Source organism: Procambarus clarkii, chromosome 42 (assembly GCF_040958095.1).
Source record: "Procambarus clarkii isolate CNS0578487 chromosome 42, FALCON_Pclarkii_2.0, whole genome shotgun sequence".
In the NCBI taxonomy this organism is placed as follows: domain Eukaryota; kingdom Metazoa; phylum Arthropoda; class Malacostraca; order Decapoda; family Cambaridae; genus Procambarus; species Procambarus clarkii.
In genome coordinates, this window is record NC_091191.1 from 30,624,740 (window position 1) to 30,644,517 (window position 19,778).

Here is a 19,778-nt window from a genome sequence, read left to right on the forward strand (position 1 = left end):
GACGTATCGTGTTGTCAGTGGCACGTATCTTGTTGTCAGTGGCACATATCTTGTTGTCAGTGGCACGTATCATGTTACAGTGGCACTTTTGTCAGTGGCACATATCATGTTGTCAGTGGGACGTATCTTGTTGTCAGTGGGACGTATCGTGTTGTCGGTGGGACGTATTTTGTTGTCAGTGGCACATATCTTATTGCCAGTGGCACGTATCATGTTATCAGTGGCACTTTTGTCAGTGGCACGTATTATGTTGTCTGTGGCACATATCTTGTTTTCAGTGGCACGTATCTAGTTGTCAGTGGCACATATCAGGTTGTCAGAGGCATGTATCTTGTTGTCAGTGGCACGTATTATGGTGTCAGTGGCACATATTATGTTGTCAGTGGCACGTATCATGTTGTCAGTGGCACGTATCATGGTGTCAGTGGCATGTATCCTGTTTTCTGTGGCACATATCTTGCTATCAGTGGCACGTTTCTCAATAACATGTATCATGTTTTCAGTGGCACGTATTTTGTTGTTATTGGGACGTATCTTGTTGTCGGTGGCACGTATCTTGTTGTCAGTGGCAAGAATCTTGTTGTCAGTGACACGTATCTTGTTGTCAGTGGCACGTTTTTCAGTGGCACGTATCATGTTGTCAGTGGCACGTATCTTGTAGTCAGTGGCATGTGTCATGTTGTCAGTGGCACTTATCTTGTTGCCAGTGGGATGTATCATGTTTTCAGTGGCATGTATCATGTTGTCAGTGGCATGTATCATGTTGTCAGTGGCACGTATCTTGTGGTCAGTGTCATGTATCATGTTGACAGTGGCATGTATGATGTTGTCACTGGCATGTATCATTTTGTCTGTAGCACGTATCATGTTGTCATTTGCACGTATCTTGTGGTCAGTGGCACATATCATGTTGTCAGTGGCATGTATCATGTTGTCACTGGCATGTATCATTTTGTCTGTGGCACGTATCATGTTGTCAGTTGCACGTATCTTATTGTCAGTTGGACGTATCTTGTTGTCAGTGGCACGTATCTTGTTGTCAGTGACACGTATCTTGTTGTCAGTGGCACATTTGTCAGTGGTACACATCGTTTTGTCAGTGGCATGTACCTGTTGTCAATGGCACGTATCATGGTGTCAGTGGCACGTATCATGTTGTCAGTGGCACATATCATGTTGTCAGTGGCACGTATCATGCTGTCACTGGCACGTATCCTGTTGTTAGTGGCACGTATCTTGTTGTCAGTGGCATGCATCTTGTTGTCAGTGGCACGTATCTTGTTGTCATTGGCACGTATCTTGTTGTCAGTGGCATGTATCATGTTGTCAGTGGCACATATCTTGTTGTCAGTGGGACGTATCGTGTTGTTGGTGGCACGTATCTTGTTGTCAGTGGTACATATCTTAATGTCAGTGGCACGTATCATGTTATCAGTTGCACCTTTGTCAGTGGCACGTATCTTGTTGTCAGTGGCACGTATCTTGTTGTCAGTGGGACATATCGTGTTGTCGGTGGCACATATCTTGTTGTCAGTGGCACGTATCTTGTTGTCAGTGGCACGTATCATGTTATCAGTGGCACGTTTGTCAGTGGCACGTATCATGTTATCAGTGGCACGTATCCTGTTGTCAGTGGCACGTATCCTGTTTCCTGAGGCACATACCGTGCTATCATTGGCACGTATCCTGTTGTCAGTTGCACATATCCTGTATTCTGTGGCACATATCTTGCTATCAGTGGCACGTTTCTCAATAACATGTATCATGTTTTCAGTTGCACGTATTTTGTTGTTATTGGGACGTATCTTGTTGTCGGTGGCACGTATCTTGTTGTCAGTGGCAGGAATCTTGTTGTCAGTGACACGTATCTTGTTGTCAGTGGCACGTTTGTCAGTGGCACGTATCATGTTGTCAGTGGCACGTATCTTGTTGTCAGTGGCACACATCGTTTCGTCAGTGGCACGTATCTTGCTGTCAATGGCACGTATCATGTTGTCAGTGGCACGTATCTTGTTGTCAGTGGGAAGTATCTTGTTATCAGCAGCACGTATCTTGTTGTCAGTAGCACGTACCATGTTTTCAGTGGCTCATATCTTGTTGTCAGTGGCACGTATCATATTGTCAGTGGCTTGTATCATGTTGTCTGTGGCATGTATCATTTTGTCTTTGGCATGTATCCTGTTGTAAGTGGTACGTATCTTGTTATCATTGGCACGTTTGTCAGTGGCATGTATCATGTTGTCAGTGGCACGTATCTTGTTGTCAGAGGGACGTATCGTGTTGTCAGTGGCACGTATCTTGTTGTCAGTGGCACATATTTTGTTGTCAGTGGCACGTATCATGTTATCAGTGGCACTTTTGTCAGTGGCACGTATCATGTTATCAGTGGCACGTATCCTGTTGTCAGTGGCACGTATCCTGTTTACTGTGGCACAGATCTTGCTATCAGTGGCACGTTTTTCAATGACACGTATCATGTTTTCCGTGGCACGTTTTTTGTTGTTTGTGGGACGTATCTTGTTGTCGGTGGCACGTATCTTGTTGTCAGATGCACGAATCTTGTTGTCAGTGACATGTATCTTGTTGTCAGTGGCACGTATCATGTTGTCAGTGGCACGTATCTTGTTGTCAGTGGCACGTATCATGTTGCCAGTGGCACGTATCTTGTTGTCAGTGGGATGTATCATGTTTTCAGTGGCATGTATCATGTTGTCATTGGCATGTATCATGTTGTCAGTGGCACGTATTTTCTTGTCAGTGGCATGTATTATGTTGTCAGTGGCATGTATGATGTTGTCACTGGCATGTATCATTTTGTCTGTGGAACGTATCATGTTGTCATTTGCACGTATCTTGTGGTCAGTGGCACATATCATGTTGTCAGTGGCAAGTATCATGTTGTCACTGGCATGTATCATTTTGTCTGTTTCACGTATCATGTTGTCAGTGGCACGTATCTTGTTGTCAGTGGGATGTATCTTGTTTTCAGTGGCACATATCTTGTTGTCAGTGGCACGTATCATATTGTCAGTGGCATGTATCATGTTGTCTGTGGTATGTATTATTTTGTCTTTGGCACGTATCCTGTTGTAAGTGGCACGTATCTTGTTATCATTGGAACGTTTGTCAGTGGCATGTATCATGTTGTCAGTGGCACGTATCTTGTTGTCATTGGGACGTATCGTGTTGTCGGTGGCACGTATCTTGTTGTCAGTGGCACATATCTTGTTGTCAGTGGCACGTATCATGTTATCAGTGGCACTTTTGTCAGTGGCACGTATCATATTGTCAGTGGCATGTATCATGTTGTCTGTGGTATGTATTATTTTGTCTTTGGCACGTATCCTGTTGTAAGTGGCACGTATCTTGTTATCATTGGAACGTTTGTCAGTGGCATGTATCATGTTGTCAGTGGCACGTATCTTGTTGTCATTGGGACGTATCGTGTTGTCGGTGGCACGTATCTTGTTGTCAGTGGCACATATCTTGTTGTCAGTGGCACGTATCATGTTATCAGTGGCACTTTTGTCAGTGGCACGTATCATGTTGTCTGTGGCACGTATCTTCTTGTCAGTGGGATGTATCTTGTTTTCAGAGGCATGTATCTTGTTGTCAGTGGCATGTATCATGTTGTCACTAGCATGTATCATTTGATCTGTGGCACGTATCATGTTATCAGTGGCACTTATCATGTTATCAGTGGCATATATCTTGTTATTAGTGGCACGTATCCTGTTGTCAGTGGCACGTATCCTGTTTTCAGTGGCACATATCCTGTTGTCAGTGGCACGTATCAGGTTGTAAGGGCACGTAACAGGTTGTCTGTAGCATGTATCTGGTTGTCAGTGGCACGTATCATGTTGTCAGTGGCACGTATCAGGTTTTCAGTGGCACATATCCTGTTGTCAGTGGCACGTATCTTGTTGTCATTGGCACGTATCATTTTGTCAGTGGCATGTATCTTGTCAGTGGTACGTGTCATAGTGTCAGTGGAACGTATTTTGTTGTCTGTTGCATGTATCTTGTTATCAGTGGCACGTATCTTGTTGTCAATGGCACGTATTATTGTGTCAGTGGCACTTGTCTTGTTGTTCGTGGAATGTATCTTGTTGTCAATGGCACGTATCATGGAGTCAGTGGCACGTATCTTGTTGTCAGTGCCATGTATCATGTTTTTAGTGGCACATATCTGGTTGTCAGTGGCATGTACCTGTTGTCAATGGCACGTATCATGGTGTCAGTGGCACGTATCATGTTGTCAGTGGCACATATCATGTTGTCAGTGGCACGTATCATGCTGTCACTGGCACGTATCCTGTTGTTAGTGGCACGTATCTTGTTGTCAGTGGCATGCATCTTGTTGTCAGTGGCACGTATCTTGTTGTCAGTGGCACGTATCTTGTTGTCAGTGGCAGGTATCTTGTTCTCAGTGGCAGGTATCTTGTTGTCGGTGGCACGTATCATGCTGTCAGTGGCACGTATCTTGTTATCAGTGGCACGTATCTTGTTGTCAGGGGTATGTATCTTGTTGTTAGTGGCATGTATCTTGTTGTCAGTGGCACGTATGCTGTTGTCAGTTGCACGTATCTTGTTGTCAGTGGCATGTACCTTGTTGTCAGTGGCATGTATCTTGTTGTCAGTGGCATGTATCTTGTTGTCAGTGGCTTGTATCTTGTTGTCAGTGGCACGTATCTTGTTATCAGTGGCACGTATCTTGTTATCAGTGGCACGTATCTTGTTATCAGTTGAACGTATCTTGATGTTAGTGCCACGTATCTTTTTGTAAGTGGCACGTGTCTTGTTATCAGTGGCATGTATCTTGTTGTCACTGGCACGTATCTTGTTATAATCAGCACATATCCTGTTTTCAGTTGCACGTATTTTGTTACCAGTGCCACGTATCTTGTTATCAGTGGCATGTATCTTGTTATCAGTGGCCCGTTTCTTGTTGTCAGTGGCATGTATCCTGTTGTCAGTGGCACATATCACGTTGCTATATCTTGCTATCAGTGGCACGTTTGTCAGTGGCACGTATCACGTTGTCAGTTGCACGAATCTTGTTGTCAGTTGGACGTATTTTGTAGTCTGTGGCACGTATCTTGTTGTCAGTGGCACATTTGTCAGTGGCACATATCGTTTTCTCAGTGGCACGTATCCTGTTGTCAATGGCACGTATCATGTTGTCAGTGGCACGTATCTTGTTATCAGAAGCACGTATCTTTTTGTCAGTAGCACGTATCATGTTTTCAGTGACACATATCTTGTTGTCAGTAGCACGTATCATATTGTCAGTGGCATGTATCATGTTGCCTGTGGCATGTGTCATTTTGTCTTTAGCATGTATCCTGTTGTCAGTGGCACGTATCTTGTTATCATTGGCACGTTTGTCAGTGGCATGTATCATGTTGTCAGTGGCACGTATCATGTTGTCAGTGGGACGTATCGTGTTGTCAGTGGCAAGTATCTTGTTGTCAGTGGCACATATCTTGTTGTCAGTGGCACGTATCATGTTATCAGTGGCACTTTTGTCAGTGGCACATATCATGTTGTCAGTGGGACGTATCTTGTTTTCAGCGACACGTATCTTGTTGTCAGTGGCACATTTGTCAGTGGCACATATCGTTTTCTCAGTGGCACGTATCTTGTTGTCAATGGCACGTATCATGTTGTCAGTGGCACATATCTTGTTGTCAGTGGGAAGTATCTTGTTATCAGTGGCACGTATCTTTTTGTCAGTAGCACGTTTCCTGTTTTCAATGGCACGTATCTTGTTGTCAGTGGAACGTATCATATTGTCAGTGGCATGTATCATGTTGTCTGTGGCACGTGTCATTTTGTCTTTGGCATGTATCCTGTTGTCAGTGGCACGTATCTTGTTATCATTGGCACGTTTGTCAGTGGCATGTATCATGTTGTCAGTGGCACGTATCATGTTGTCAGTGGGACGTATCGTGTTGTCAGTGGCACGTATCTTGTTGTCAGTGGCACATATCTTGTTGTCAGTGGCACGTATCATGTTGTCAGTGGGACGTATCGTGTTGTCAGTGGCACGTATCTTGTTGTCAGTGGCACATATCTTGTTGTCAGTGGCACGTATCATGTTACAGTGGCACTTTTGTCAGTGGCACATATCATGTTGTCAGTGGGACGTATCTTGTTGTCAGTGGGACGTATCGTGTTGTCGGTGGGACGTATTTTGTTGTCAGTGGCACATATCTTATTGCCAGTGGCACGTATCATGTTGTCAGTGGCACTTTTGTCAGTGGCACGTATCATGTTGTCTGTGGCACATATCTTGTTTTCAGTGGCACGTATCTAGTTGTCAGTGGCACATATCAGGTTGTCAGAGGCATGTATCTTGTTGTCAGTGGCACGTATTATGGTGTCAGTGGCACATATTATGTTGTCAGTGGCACGTATCATGTTGTCAGTGGCACGTATCATGGTGTCAGTGGCATGTATCCTGTTTTCTGTGGCACATATCTTGCTACCAGTGGCACGTATCCTGTTGTCATTGGCACGTATCCTGTTTTCTGTGGCACATATCTTGCTATCAGTGGCACGTTTCTCAATAACATGTATCATGTTTTCAGTGGCACGTATTTTGTTGTTATTGGGACGTATCTTGTTGTCGGTGGCACGTATCTTGTTGTCAGTGGCACGAATCTTGTTGTCAGTGACACGTATCTTGTTGTCAGTGGCACGTTTTTCAGTGGCACGTATCATGTTGTCAGTGGCACGTATCTTGTAGTCAGTGGCATGTGTCATGTTGTCAGTGGCACTTATCTTGTTGTCAGTGGGATGTATCATGTTTTCAGTGGCATGTATCATGTTGTCAGTGGCATGTATCATGTTGTCAGTGGCACGTATCTTGTGGTCAGTGTCATGTATCATGTTGACAGTGGCATGTATGATGTTGTCACTGGCATGTATCATTTTGTCTGTAGCACGTATCATGTTGTCATTTGCACGTATCTTGTGGTCAGTGGCACATATCATGTTGTCAGTGGCATGTATCATGTTGTCACTGGCATGTATCATTTTGTCTGTGGCACGTATCATGTTGTCAGTTGCACGTATCTTATTGTCAGTTGGACGTATCTTGTTGTCAGTGGCACGTATCTTGTTGTCAGTGACACGTATCTTGTTGTCAGTGGCACATTTGTCAGTGGTACACATCGTTTTGTCAGTGGCACGTATCTTGTTGTCAATGGCACGTATCATGTTGTCAGTGGCACGTATCTTGTTGTCAGTGGGAAGTATGTTGTTATCAGCAGCACGTATCTTGTTGTCAGTAGCACGTACCATGTTTTCAGTGGCACATATCTTGTTGTCAGTAGCACGTATCATATTGTCAGTGGCATGTATCATGTTGTCTGTGGCATGTATCATTTTGTCTTTGGCATGTATCCTGTTGTAAGTGGCACGTATCTTGTTATCATTAGCACGTTTGTCAGTGGCATGTATCATGTTGTCAGTGGCACGCATCTTGTTGTCAGTGGGACGTATCGTGTTGTCGGTGGCACGTATCTTGTTGTCAGTGGCACATATTTTGTTGTCAGTGGCACGTATTATGTTATCAGTGGCACTTTTGTCAGAGGCACGTATCATGTTGTCAGTGGCACGTATCTTGTTGTCAGTGGGAAGTATGTTGTTATCAGCAGCACGTATCTTGTTGTCAGTAGCACGTACCATGTTTTCAGTGGCACATATCTTGTTGTCAGTAGCACGTATCATATTGTCAGTGGCATGTATCATGTTGACTGTGGCATGTATCATTTTGTCTTTGGCATGTATCCTGTTGTAAGTGGCACGTATCTTGTTATCATTAGCACGTTTGTCAGTGGCATGTATCATGTTGTCAGTGGCACGCATCTTGTTGTCAGTGGGACGTATCGTGTTGTCGGTGGCACGTATCTTGTTGTCAGTGGCACATATTTTGTTGTCAGTGGCACGTATTATGTTATCAGTGGCACTTTTGTCAGAGGCACGTATCATGTTGTCAGTGGCACGAATCTTGTTGTCAGTGGGACGTATCGTGTTGTCGGTGGCACGTATCTTGTTTTCAGTGGCACGTATCTTGTTGTCAGTGGCACGTATCATGTTGTCAGTGGCACTTTTGTCAGTGGCACGTATCATGTTATCAGTGGCACGTATCCTGTTGTCAGTGGCACGTATCCTGTTTTCTGTGGCACAGATCTTGCTATCAGTGGCACGTTTTTTAATGGCACGTATCATGTTTTCCGTGGCACGTTTTTTGTTGTTTGTGGGACGTATCTTGTTGTCAGTGGCACGTATCTTGTTGTCAGATGCACGAATCTTGTTGTTAGTGACATGTATCTTGTTGTCAGTGGCACGTATCATGTTGTCAGTGGCATGTATCTTGTTGTCAGTGGCACGTGTCATGTTGTCAGAGGCACGTATCTTCTTGTCAGTGGGATGTATCTTGTTTTCAGTGGCATGTATCTTGTTGTCAGTGGCATGTATCATGTTGTCACTGGCATGTATCATTTTGTCTGTGGCACGTATCATGTTATCAGTGGCACGTATCATGTTATCAGTGGCATGTATCTTGTTATCAGTGGCACGTATCAATTTTTCAGTGGCACGTATCCTGTTGTCAGTGGCACGTATCTTGTTGTCATTGGAACGTATCATTTTGTCAGTGGCATGTATCTTGTCAGTGGCACGTGTCATAGTGTCAGTGGAACGTATTTTGTTGTCTGTGGCATGTATCTTGTTATCAGTGGCACGTATCTTGTTGTTAATGGCACGTATTATTGTGTCAGTGGCACTTGTCTTGTTGTTAGTGGAATGTATCTTGTTGTCAATGGCACGTATCATGGTGTCAGTGGCACGTATCTTGTTGTCAGTGCCATGTATCATGTTGTTAGTGGCACATATCTGGTTGCCAGTGGCATGTACCTGTTGTCAATGGCACGTATCATGGTGTCAGTGGCACGTATCATGTTGTCAGTGGCACATATCATGTTGTCAGTGGCACGTATCATGCTGTCACTGGCACGTATCCTGTTGTTAGTGGCACGTATCATGCGGTCAGTGGCACGTATCTTGTTGTCAGTGACACGTATCTTGTTGTCAGTGGCATGCATCTAGTTGTCAGTGGCACGTATCTTGTTGTCAGTGGCACGTATCTTGTTGTCAGTGGCAGGTATCTTGTTCTCAGTGGCACGTATCTTGTTGTCGGTGGCACGTATCATGCTGTCAGTGGCACGTATCTTGTTATCAGTGGCACGTATCTTGTTGTCAGTGGTATGTATCTTGTTGTTAGTGGCATGTATCTTGTTGTCAGTGGCACGTATGCTGTTGTCAGTTGCACGTATCTTGTTTTCAGTGGCATGTACCTTGTTGTCAGTGGCATGTATCTTGTTGTCAGTGGCATGTATCTTGTTGTCAGTGGCTTGTATCTTGTTGTCAGTGGCACGTATCTTGTTATCAGTGGCACGTATCTTGTTATCAGTTGCACGTATCTTGATGTTAGTGCCACGTATCTTTTTGTAAGTGACACGTGTCTTGTTATCAGTGGCATGTATCTTGTTGTCAGTGGCTTGTATCTTGTTGTCAGTGGCACGTATCTTGTTATCAGTTGCACGTATCTTGATGTTAGTGCCACGTATCTTTTTGTAAGTGGCACGTGTCTTGTTATCAGTGGCATGTATCTTGTTGTCACTGGCACGTATCTTGTTATAATCAGCACATATCATGTTTTCAGTTGCACGTATTTTGTTACCAGTGCCACGTAACTTGTTATCAGTGGCATGTATCTCGTTATCAGTGGCCCGTTTCTTGTTGTCAGTGGCATGTATCCTGTTGTCAGTGGCACATATCTTGCTATCAGTGGCACGTATCACGTTGTCAGTTGCACGTATCTTGTTGTCAGTTGGACGTATTTTGTAGTCTGTGGCACGTATCTTGTTGTCAGTGGCACGTATCTTGTTGTCAGCGACACGTATCTTGTTGTCAGTGGCACATTTGTCAGTGGCACATATCGTTTTCTCAGTGGCACGTATCCTGTTGTCAATGGCACGTATCATGTTGTCAGTGGCACGTATCTTGTTATCAGAGACACGTATCTTTTTGTCAGTAGCACGTATCATGTTTTCAGTGACACGTATCTTGTTGTCAGTAGCACGTATCATATTGTCAGTGGCATGTATCATGTTGCCTGTGGCACGTGTCATTTTGTCTTTAGCATGTATCCTGTTGTCAGTGGCACGTATCTTGTTATCATTGGCACGTTTGTCAGTGGCATGTATCATGTTGTCAGTGGCACGTATCTTGTTGTCAGTGGCACGTATCATGTTATCAATGGCACTTTTGTCAGTGGCACATATCATGTTGTCAGTGGGACGTATCTTGTTTTCAGTTGGGTGTTTTTTGTTGTTGTCAGTGGGACACGTACCTTGTTGTCAGTGGCACATTTGTCAGTGGCACATATCGTTTTCTCAGTGGCACGTATCTTGTTGTCAATGGCACGTATCATGTTGTCAGTGGCACGTATCTTGTTGTCAGTGGGAAGTATCTTGTTATCAGTGGCACGTATCTTTTTGTCAGTAGCACGTTTCCTGTTTTCAATGGCACGTATCTTGTTGTCAGTGGAACGTATCATATTGTCAGTGGCATGTATCATGTTGTCTGTGGCACGTGTCATTTTGTCTTTGGCATGTATTCTGTTGTCAGTGGCACGTATCTTGTTATCATTGGCACGTTTGTCAGTGGCATGTATCATGTTGTCAGTGGCACGTATCATGTTGTCAGTGGGACGTATCGTGTTGTCAGTGGCACGTATCTTGTTGTCAGTGGCACATATCTTGTTGTCAGTGGCACGTATCATGTTATCAGTGACACTTTTGTCAGTGGCACATATCATGTTGTCAGTGGGACGTATCTTGTTGTCAGTGGGACGTATCGTGTTGTCGGTGGGACGTATTTTGTTGTCAGTGGCACATATCTTATTGCCAGTGGCACGTATCATGTTATCAGTGGCACTTTTGTCAGTGGCACGTATCATGTTGTCTGTGGCACATATCTTGTTTTCAGTGGCACGTATCTAGTTGTCAGTGGCACATATCAAGTTGTCAGAGGCATGTATCTTGTTGTCAGTGGCACGTATTTTATTGTCAGTGGCACATATTATGTTGTCAGTGGCACGTATCATGTTGTCAGTGGCACGTATCATGGTGTCAGTGGCATGTATCCTGTTTTCTGTGGCACATATCTGGCTACCAGTGGCACGTATCCTGTTGTCATTGGCACGTATCCTGTTTTCTGTGGCACATATCTTGCTATCAGTGGCACGTTTCACAATAACATGTATCATGTTTTCAGTGGCACGTATTTTGTTGTTATTGGGACGTATCATTTTGTCAGTGGCACGTATCTTGTAGTCAGTGGCATGTATCATGTTGTCAGTGGCACTTATCTTGTTGTCAGTCGGATGTATCATGTTTTCAGTGGCATGTATCATGTTGTCAGTGGCATGTATCATGTTGTCAGTGGCACGTATCTTGTTGTCAGTGTCATGTATCATGTTGTCAGTGGCATGTATGATGTTGTCACTGGCATGTATCATTTTGTCTGTAGCACGTATCATGTTGTCATTTGCACGTATCTTGTGGTCAGTGGCACATATCATGTTGTCAGTGGCACGTATCCTGTTGTCAGTGGCACGTATCCTGTTTCCTGAGGCACATATCGTGCTATCAGTGGCACGTATCCTGTTGTCAGTTGCACATATCCTGTATTCTGTGGCACATATCTTGCTATCAGTGGCACGTTTCTCAATAACATGTATCATGTTTTCAGTTGCACATATTTTGTTGTTATTGGGACGTATCTTGTTGTCGGTGGCACGTATCTTGTTGTCAGTGGCCCGAATCTTGTTGTCAGTGACACGTATCTTGTTGTCAGTGGCACATTTGTCAGTGGCACACATCGTTTTGTCAGTGGCACGTGTCTTGCTGTCAGTGGCACGTATCATGTTGTCAGTGGCACGTATCTTGTTGTCAGTGGGAAGTATCTTGTTATCAGCAGCACGTATCTTGTGGTCAGTAGCACGTCCCATGTTTTCAGTGGCACATATCTTGTTGTCAGTGGCACGTATCATATTGTCAGTGGCATGTATCATGTTGTCTGTGGCATGTATCATTTTGTCTTTGGCATGTATCCTGTTGTAAGTGGTTCGTATCTTGTTATCATTGGCACGTTTGTCAGTGGCATGTATCATGTTGTCAGTGGCACGTATCTTGTTGTCAGTGGGACGTATCGTGTTGTCGGTGGCACGTATCTTGTTGTCAGTGGCACATATTTTGTTGTCAGTGGCACGTATCATGTTATCAGTGGCACTTTTGTCAGTGGCACGTATGATGTTGTCAGTGGCACGTATCTTGTTGTCAGTGGGACGTATCGTGTTGTCGGTGGCACGTATCTTGTTTTCAGTGGCACGTATCTTGTTGTCAGTGGCACGTATCATGTTATCAGTGGGACTTTTGTCAGTGGCACGTATCACGTTATCAGTGCCACGTATCCTGTTGTCAGTGGCACGTATCCTGTTTTCTGTGGCACAGATCTTGCTATCAGTTGCACGTTTTTCAATGGCACGTATCATGTTTTCCGTGGCACGTTTTTTGTTGTTTGTGGGACGTATCTTGTTGTCGGTGTCACGTATCTTGTTGTCAGATGCACGAATCTTGTTGTCAGTGACATGTATCTTGTTGTCAGTGGCACGTATCATGTTGTCAGTGGCACGTATCTTGTTGTCAGTGGCACGTATCATGTTGCCAGTGGCACGTATCTTGTTGTCAGTGGGATGTATCATGTTTTCAGTGGCATGTATCATGTTGTCATTGGCATGTATCATGTTGTCAGTGGCACGTATTTTGTTGTCAGTGGCACGTATTATGTTGTCAGTGGCATGTATGATGTTGTCACTGGCATGTATCATTTTGTCTGTGGAACGTATCATGTTGTCATTTGCACGTATCTTGTGGTCAGTGGCACATATCATGTTGTCAGTGGCAAGTATCATGTTGTCACTGGCATGTATCATTTTGTCTGTTTCACGTATCATGTTGTCAGTGGCACGTATCTTGTTGTCAGTGGGATGTATCTTGTTTTCAGAGGCACATATCTTGTTGTCAGTGGCACGTATCATATTGTCAGTGGCATGTATCATGTTGTCTGTGGTATGTATTATTTTGTCTTTGGCATGTATCCTGTTGTAAGTGGCACGTATCTTGTTATCATTGGCACGTTTGTCAGTGGCATGTATCATGTTGTCAGTGGCACGTATCTTGTTGTCATTGGGACGTATCGTGTTGTCGGTGGCACGTATCTTGTTGTCAGTGGCACATATCTTGTTGTCAGTGGCACGTATCATGTTATCAGTGGCACTTTTGTCAGTGGCACGTATCATGTTGTCTGTGGCACGTATCTTCTTGTCAGTGGGATGTATCTTGTTTTCAGAGGCATGTATCTTGTTGTCAGTGGCATGCATCATGTTGTCACTGGCATGTATCATTTGATCTGTGGCACGTATCATGTTATCAGTGGCACGTATCATGTTATCAGTGGCACGTATCATGTTATCAGTGGCATGTATCTTGTTATTATTGGCACGTATCCTGTTGTCAGTGGCACGTATCCTGTTTTCAGTGGCACATATCTTGTTATCAGTGGCATGTTTTCAATGCCACGTATCATCTTGTCAGTGGCACGTATCAGGTTGTCAGTGGAATGTATCTTGTGTCAGTGGCACGTATCATGTTGTCAGTGGCACGTATCAGGTTGTAAGGGCACGTAACAGGTTGTCCGTAGCATGTATCAGGTTGTCAGTGGCGCGTATCATGTTGTCAGTGGCACGTATCAGGTTTTCAGTGGCACATATCCTGTTGTCAGTGGCACGTATCTTGTTGTCATTGGCACGTATCATTTTGTCAGTGGCATGTATCTTGTCAGTGGTACGTGTCATAGTGTCAGTGGAACGTATTTTGTTGTCTGTGGCATGTATCTTGTTATCAGTGGCACGTATCTTGTTGTCAATGGCACGTATTATTGTGTCAGTGGCACTTGTCTTGTTGTTAGTGGAATGTATCTTGTTGTCAATGGCACGTATCATGGAGTCAGTGGCACGTATCTTGTTGTCAGTGCCATGTATCATGTTGTTAGTGGCACATATCTGGTTGTCAGTGGCATGTACCTGTTGTCAATGGCACGTATCATGGTGTCAGTGGCACGTATCATGTTGTCAGTGGCACATATCATGTCAGTGGCACGTATCATGCTGTCACTGGCACGTATCCTGTTGTTAGTGGCACGTATCATGTTTTCCGTGGCACGTTTTTTGTTGTTTGTGGGACGTATCTTGTTGTCAGTGGCACGTATCTTGTTGTCAGATGCACGAATCTTGTTGTCAGTGACATGTATCTTGTTGTCAGTGGCACGTATCATGTTGTCAGTGGCATGTATCTTGTTGTCAGTGGCACGTATCATGTTGTCAGAGGCACGTATCTTCTTGTCAGTGGGATGTATCTTGTTTTCTGTGGCATGTATCTTGTTGTCAGTGGCATGTATCATGTTGTCACTGGCATGTATCATTTTGTCTGTGGCACGTATCATGTTATCAGTGGCACGTATCATGTTATCAGTGGCATGTATCTTGTTATCAGTGGCACGTATCAGGTTTTCAGTGGCACGTATCCTGTTGTCAGTGGCACTTATCTTGTTGTCATTGGAACGTATCATTTTGTCAGTGGCATGTATCTTGTCATTGGCACGTGTCATAGTGTCAGTGGAACGTATTTTGTTGTCTGTGGCATGTATCTTGTTATCAGTGGCACGTATCTTGTTGTCAATGGCACGTATTATTGTGTCAGTGGCACTTGTCTTGTTGTTAGTGGAATGTATCTTGTTGTCAATGGCACGTATCATGGTGTCAGTGGCACGTATCTTGTTGTCAGTGCCATGTATCATGTTGTTAGTGGCACATATCTGGTTGCCAGTGGCATGTACCTGTTGTCAATGGCACGTATCATGGTGTCAGTGGCACGTATCATGTTGTCAGTGGCACATATCATGTTGTCAGTGGCACGTATCATGCTGTCACTGGCACGTATCCTGTTGTTAGTGGCACGTATCATGCGGTCAGTGGCACGTATCTTGTTGTCAGTGACACGTATCTTGTTGTCAGTGGCATGCATCTAGTTGTCAGTGGCACGTATCTTGTTGTCAGTGGCACGTATCTTGTTGTCAGTGGCAGGTATCTTGTTCTCAGTGGCACGTATCTTGTTGTCGGTGGCACGTATCATGCTGTCAGTGGCACGTATCTTGTTATCAGTGGCACGTATCATGTTGTCAGTGGTATGTATCTTGTTGTTAGTGGCATGTATCTTGTTGTCAGTGGCACGTATGCTGTTGTCAGTTGCACGTATCTTGTTTTCAGTGGCATGTATCTTGTTGTCAGTGGCATGTATCTTGTTGTCAGTGGCATGTATCTTGTTGTCAGTGGCTTGTATCTTGTTGTCAGTGGCAAGTATCTTGTTATCAGTGGCACGTATCTTGTTATCAGTGGCACGTATCTTGTTATCAGTTGCACGTATCTTGATGTTAGTGCCACGTATCTTTTTGTAAGTGGCACGTGTCTTGTTATCAGTGGCATGTATCTTGTTGTCACTGGCACGTATCTTGTTATAATCAGCACATATCCTGTTTTCAGTTGCACGTATTTTGTTACCAGTGCCATGTAACTTGTTATCAGTGGCATGTATCTTGTTATCAGTGGCCCGTTTCTTGTTTTCAGTGGCACGTATCATGTTATCAGTGGCACTTTTGTCAGTGGCACGTATCATGTTATCAGTGGTACGTATCCTGTTGTCAGTGAAACGTATCCTGTTTTCTGTGGCACATATCTTGCTATCAGTTGCACGTTTTTCAATGGCACATATCATGTTTTCAGTGGCACGTTTTTTGTTGTTTGTGGGACGTATCTTGTTGTCGGTAGCACGTATCTTGTTGTCAGATGCACGAATCGTGTTGTCAGTGACACGTATCTTGATGTCAGTGGCACGTTTGTCAGTGACACGTATCATGTTGTCAGTGGCACGTATCTTGTTGTCAGTGGCACGTATCATGTTGTCAGCGGCACGTATCTTCTTGTCAGTGGGATGTATCTTGTTTTCAGTGGCATGTATCTTGTTTTCAATGGCATGTATCATGTTGTCACTGGCATGTATCATTTACACTGTGGCACGTGTCATGTTATCATGGCACGTATCATGTTATCAGTGGCATGTATCTTGTTATTAGTGGCAGGTATCCTGTTGTCATTGGCACGTATCAGGTTTTGAGTGGCACGTATCCTGTTGTCAGTGGCACGTATCTTGTTGTCAGTGGGATGTATCTTGTTTTCAGTGGCATGTATCTTGTTTTCAATGGCATGTATCATGTTGTCACTGGCATGTATCATTTACACTGTGGCACGTGTCATGTTATCATGGCACGTAACAGGTTGTCAGTAGCATGTATCAGGTTGTCAGTGGCATGTATCATGTTGTCATTGGCACGTATCAGGTTTTGAGTGGCACGTATCCTGTTGTCAGTGGCACGTATCTTGTTGTCATTGGCACGTAGCATTTTGACAGTGGCATGTTTCTTATTGTCAGTGGCACGTGTCATAGTGCCAGTGGAACGTATCTTGTTGTCTGTGGCATGTATCTTGTTATCAGTGGCACGTATCATGGTGTCAGTGGCACGTGTCTTGTTGTCAGTGGAATGTATCTTGTTGTCAATAGCACATATCATGGTGTCATTGGCACGTATCTTGTTGTCAGTGGTATGTATCTTGTTGTCAGTGGCATGTATCTTGTTGTCTGTGGCACGTATCATGTTGTCAGTGGCATGTATCTAGTTGTCAGTGCCACGTATCATGTTGTCGGTGGCACATATCTGGTTGTCAGTGGCATGTACATGTTGTCAATGGCACGTATCATGGTGTCAGTGGCACGTATCATGTTGTCAGTGGCACGTATCATTTTGTCAGTGGCACGTATCTTGTTGTCGGTGGCACGTATCATGCTGTCAGTGGCACGAATCTTGTTATCAGTTGCACGTATCTTGTTATCAGTGACACGTATCTTGTTATCAGTGGCACGTATCTTGTTGTCAGTGGCACGTATCAGGTTGTCAGTAGCACCTATCAGGTTGTCAGTGGCACGTTTGTCAGTGGCACGTATCATGTTTTCAGTTGCACGTATCTTTTTGTCAGTTGGACGTATCTTGTTGTCTGTGGCACGTATCTTGTTGTCAGTGACACGTATCTTGTTGTCAGTGGCACATTTATCAGTGGCACATATCGTTTTCTCAGTGGCACGTATCTTGTTGTCAATGGCACGTATCATGTTGTCAGTGGCACGTATCTTGTTGTCAGTGGCACGTATCATATTGTCAGTGGCATGTATCATGTTGTCTGTGGCACGTGTCATTTGGTCTTTGGCATGTATCCTGTTGTCAGTGGCACGTATCTTGTTATCATTGGCACGTTTGCCAGTGGCATGTATCATGTTGTCAGTGGCATGTATCATGTTGTCAGTGGGACGTATCATGTTGTCAGTGGCACGTATCTTGTTGTCAGTGGCATATATCTTATTGTCAGTGGCACGTATCATGTTATCCGTGGCACTTTTGTCAGTGGCATGTATCATGTTGTCAGTGGGACGTATCTTGTTGTCAGTGGGACGTATCGTGTTGTCGGTGGCACGTATCTTGTTGTCAGTGGCACGTATCTTATTGTCAGTGGCACGTATCATGTTATCAGTGGCACTTTTGTCAGTGGCACGTATCATGTTGTCAGTGGCACATATCTTGTTGTCAGTGGCACGTATCATGTTGTCAGTGGCATGTATCATGTTGTCGGTGGCACATATCTTGTTTTCAGTGGCACATATGTAGTTGTCAGTGGCACATATCAGGTTGTCAGAGGCATATATCTTGTTGTCAGTGGCACATATCTTGTTGTCAGTGGCACGAATCATGTTATCAGTGGCACTTTTGTCAGTGGCACGTATCATGTTGTCAGTGGCACGTATCTTGTTGTCAGTGGGACGTATCGTGTTGTCGGTGGCACGTATCTTGTTTTCAGTGGCACGTATCTTGTTGTCAGTGGCACGTATCATGTTATCAGTGGCACTTTTGTCAGTGGCACGTATCATGTTATCCGTGGTACGTATCCTGTTGTCAGTGGCATGTATCCTGTTTTCTGTGGCACATATCTTGCTATAAGTGGCACGTTTTTCAATAGCACGTATCATGTTTTCAGTGGCACGTTTTTTGTTGTTTGTGGGACGTATCTTGTTGTCGGTGGCACGTATCTTGTTGTTTGTGGGACGTATCTTGTTGTCGGTGGCACGTATCTTGTTGTCAGTGGTATGTATCTTGTTGTTAGTGGCATGCATCTTGTTGTCTGTGGCACGTATCATGTTGTCAGTAACATGTATCTTGTTGTCAGTGCCACGTATCATGTTGTCAGTGGCACATATCTGGTTGTCAGTGGCATGTACCTTTTGTCAATGGCACGTATCATGGTGTCAGTGGCACGTATCATGTTGTCAGAGGCACATATCATGTTGTCAGTGGCACGTATCATGCTGTCAGTGGCACGTATCCTGTTGTTGGTGGCTCGTATCATGCAGTCAGTGGCACGTGTCTTGTTGTCAGTGACACGTATCTTGTTGTCAGTGGCACGTATATTTTTGTCAGTGGCACCTATCTTGTTGTCAGTGGCACGTATCTTGTTGTCATTGGCAGGTATCTTGTTCTCAGTGGCACGTATCTTGTTGTCGGTGGCCCGTATCATGCTGTCAGTGGCACGTATCTTGTTATCAGTGGCACATATCTTGTTATCAGTGGCACGTATCTTGTTATCAGTGGCACGTATCTTGTTATCAGTGGCACGTATCATGCTGTCAGTAGCACCTATCAGGTTGTCAGGGGCACGTATCTTCTTGTCAGTGGCACGTATGTTGTTGTCAGTGGCACGTATCTTGTTGTCAGTGGAATGTATCTTGTTGTTAGTGGCATGTATCATGTTGTCAGTTGCACGTATCCTCTTGTCAGTTGCACGTATCTTGTTCTCAGTGGCATGTACCTTGTTGTCAGTGGAATGTATCTTGTTGTCAGTGGCCTGTATCTTGTTGTCAGTGGCACGTATCTTGTTATCAGTGGCACGTATCTTGTTATCAGTGGCATGTATCTTGTTATCAGTGGCACGTGTCTTGTTATCAGTGGCATGTATCTTGTTGTCACTGGCACGTATCTTGTTATAATTAGAACATATCCTGTTTTCAGTTGCACGTATTTTGTTATCAGTGCCACGTATCTTTTTATCAGTGGCATGTATCTTGTTATCAGTGGCCCGTTTCTTGTTGTCAGTGGCATGTATCCTGTTGTCAGTGGCACATATCTTGTTATAAGTGGCACGTATCATGTTGTCAGTTGCACGTATCTTGTTGTCAGTTGGACTTATCTTGCTGTCTGTGGCACGTATCTTGTTGTCAGTGGCACGTATCTTGTTGTCAGTGACACGTATCTTGTTGTCAGTAACACATTTGTCAGTGGCACATATCGTTTTTTCAGTGGCACGTATCTTTTTGTCAATGGTACGTATCATGTTGTCAGTGGCACGTATCTTGTTGTCAGTGGGAAGTATCTTGTTATCAGTGGCACGTATCTTTTTGTCAGTAGCACGTATCATGTTTTCAGTGGCA

The 19,778-nt window shown here is 44.3% G+C and overlaps 6 protein-coding genes across 6 annotated transcripts; all 6 read right to left on the reverse strand.

The window, feature by feature from the left end:
- Positions 1-288: 288 nt before the first annotated feature.
- Positions 289-1,089, reverse strand: LOC138373485 (golgin subfamily A member 6-like protein 22). Its single transcript, XM_069339698.1, has one exon. It carries the CDS (start codon positions 1,087-1,089, stop codon positions 289-291), a length of 801 nt encoding a protein of 266 aa, XP_069195799.1.
- A 3,904-nt stretch (positions 1,090-4,993) lies between these two features.
- On the reverse strand, positions 4,994-7,350 carry LOC138373486 (golgin subfamily A member 6-like protein 22). The gene is made up of 2 exons (XM_069339699.1): positions 6,492-7,350; positions 4,994-5,310 (listed from the first exon to the last, which is right to left on the reverse strand). The coding sequence occupies exons 1-2, from the start codon at positions 7,348-7,350 to the stop codon at positions 4,994-4,996; spliced, it is 1,176 nt and encodes a 391-aa protein (XP_069195800.1).
- Positions 7,351-7,571: 221 nt separating this feature from the next.
- Positions 7,572-10,750, reverse strand: LOC138373487 (golgin subfamily A member 6-like protein 22). The gene is made up of 5 exons (XM_069339700.1): positions 10,498-10,750; positions 10,028-10,186; positions 9,446-9,919; positions 8,175-8,516; positions 7,572-7,588 (listed from the first exon to the last, which is right to left on the reverse strand). The coding sequence occupies exons 1-5, from the start codon at positions 10,748-10,750 to the stop codon at positions 7,572-7,574; spliced, it is 1,245 nt and encodes a 414-aa protein (XP_069195801.1).
- A 321-nt stretch (positions 10,751-11,071) lies between these two features.
- On the reverse strand, positions 11,072-12,247 carry LOC138373488 (golgin subfamily A member 6-like protein 22). Its single transcript, XM_069339701.1, has 2 exons — positions 11,581-12,247; positions 11,072-11,289 (listed from the first exon to the last, which is right to left on the reverse strand). The coding sequence occupies exons 1-2, from the start codon at positions 12,245-12,247 to the stop codon at positions 11,072-11,074; spliced, it is 885 nt and encodes a 294-aa protein (XP_069195802.1).
- A 1,554-nt stretch (positions 12,248-13,801) lies between these two features.
- LOC138373489 (golgin subfamily A member 6-like protein 22) lies at positions 13,802-16,232 on the reverse strand. Its single transcript, XM_069339702.1, has 4 exons — positions 15,942-16,232; positions 14,694-15,030; positions 14,310-14,558; positions 13,802-14,016 (listed from the first exon to the last, which is right to left on the reverse strand). The coding sequence occupies exons 1-4, from the start codon at positions 16,230-16,232 to the stop codon at positions 13,802-13,804; spliced, it is 1,092 nt and encodes a 363-aa protein (XP_069195803.1).
- Positions 16,233-16,940: 708 nt separating this feature from the next.
- On the reverse strand, positions 16,941-19,681 carry LOC138373490 (golgin subfamily A member 6-like protein 22). Its single transcript, XM_069339703.1, has 3 exons — positions 19,364-19,681; positions 18,631-19,243; positions 16,941-17,299 (listed from the first exon to the last, which is right to left on the reverse strand). Exons 1-3 carry the CDS (start codon positions 19,679-19,681, stop codon positions 16,941-16,943), a joined length of 1,290 nt encoding a protein of 429 aa, XP_069195804.1.
- Positions 19,682-19,778: the final 97 nt, after the last annotated feature.

Coding starts and splice junctions, on each gene's coding strand:
- LOC138373490 (XM_069339703.1), bottom strand. CDS start 19,681: ATGATACGTACCATTGACAAAAAGATACGTGCCACTGAAAAAACGATA. Junction 19,244..19,363: donor GCACTGATAACAAAATACGT/GCAACTGAAAAC, acceptor ACTGATAACAAG/ATACGTGCCACTGATAACAA. Junction 17,300..18,630: donor TGCCACTGACAACATGATAT/GTGCCTCTGACA, acceptor TACGTGCCACAG/ACAACAAGATACGTCCAACT.
- LOC138373486 (XM_069339699.1), bottom strand. CDS start 7,350: ATGATACGTGCTACTGACAACAAGATATGTGCCACTGAAAACATGGTA. Junction 5,311..6,491: donor CAACAGGATACGTGCCACTG/GTAGCAAGATAT, acceptor CACATGCCACAG/GCAACATGATACATGCCACT.
- LOC138373488 (XM_069339701.1), bottom strand. CDS start 12,247: ATGATACATGCCACTGACAAACGTGCCAATGATAACAAGATACGAACC. Junction 11,290..11,580: donor AGACAAAATGATACATGCCA/GTGACAACATCA, acceptor TATGTGCCACAG/AAAACAGGATACGTGCCAAT.
- LOC138373489 (XM_069339702.1), bottom strand. CDS start 16,232: ATGATACATGCCATTGAAAACAAGATACATGCCACTGAAAACAAGATA. Junction 15,031..15,941: donor TATGTGCCATTGAAAAACGT/GCAACTGATAGC, acceptor CATTGACAACAG/GTACATGCCACTGGCAACCA. Junction 14,559..14,693: donor TGCCACTGAAAACCTGATAC/GTGCCACTGATA, acceptor TACATGCCACAG/AAAACAAGATACATCCCACT.
- LOC138373485 (XM_069339698.1), bottom strand. CDS start 1,089: ATGTGTACCACTGACAAATGTGCCACTGACAACAAGATACGTGTCACT.
- LOC138373487 (XM_069339700.1), bottom strand. CDS start 10,750: ATGATACATGCCACTGACAAACGTGCCAATGATAACAAGATACGTGCC. Junction 10,187..10,497: donor TGCCACTGACAACATGATAC/GTGCCATTGACA, acceptor CACGTGCCACAG/GCAACATGATACATGCCACT. Junction 9,920..10,027: donor TGCCATTGACAACAGGATAC/GTGCCACTGAGA, acceptor TACGTGCCACAG/ACTACAAAATACGTCCAACT.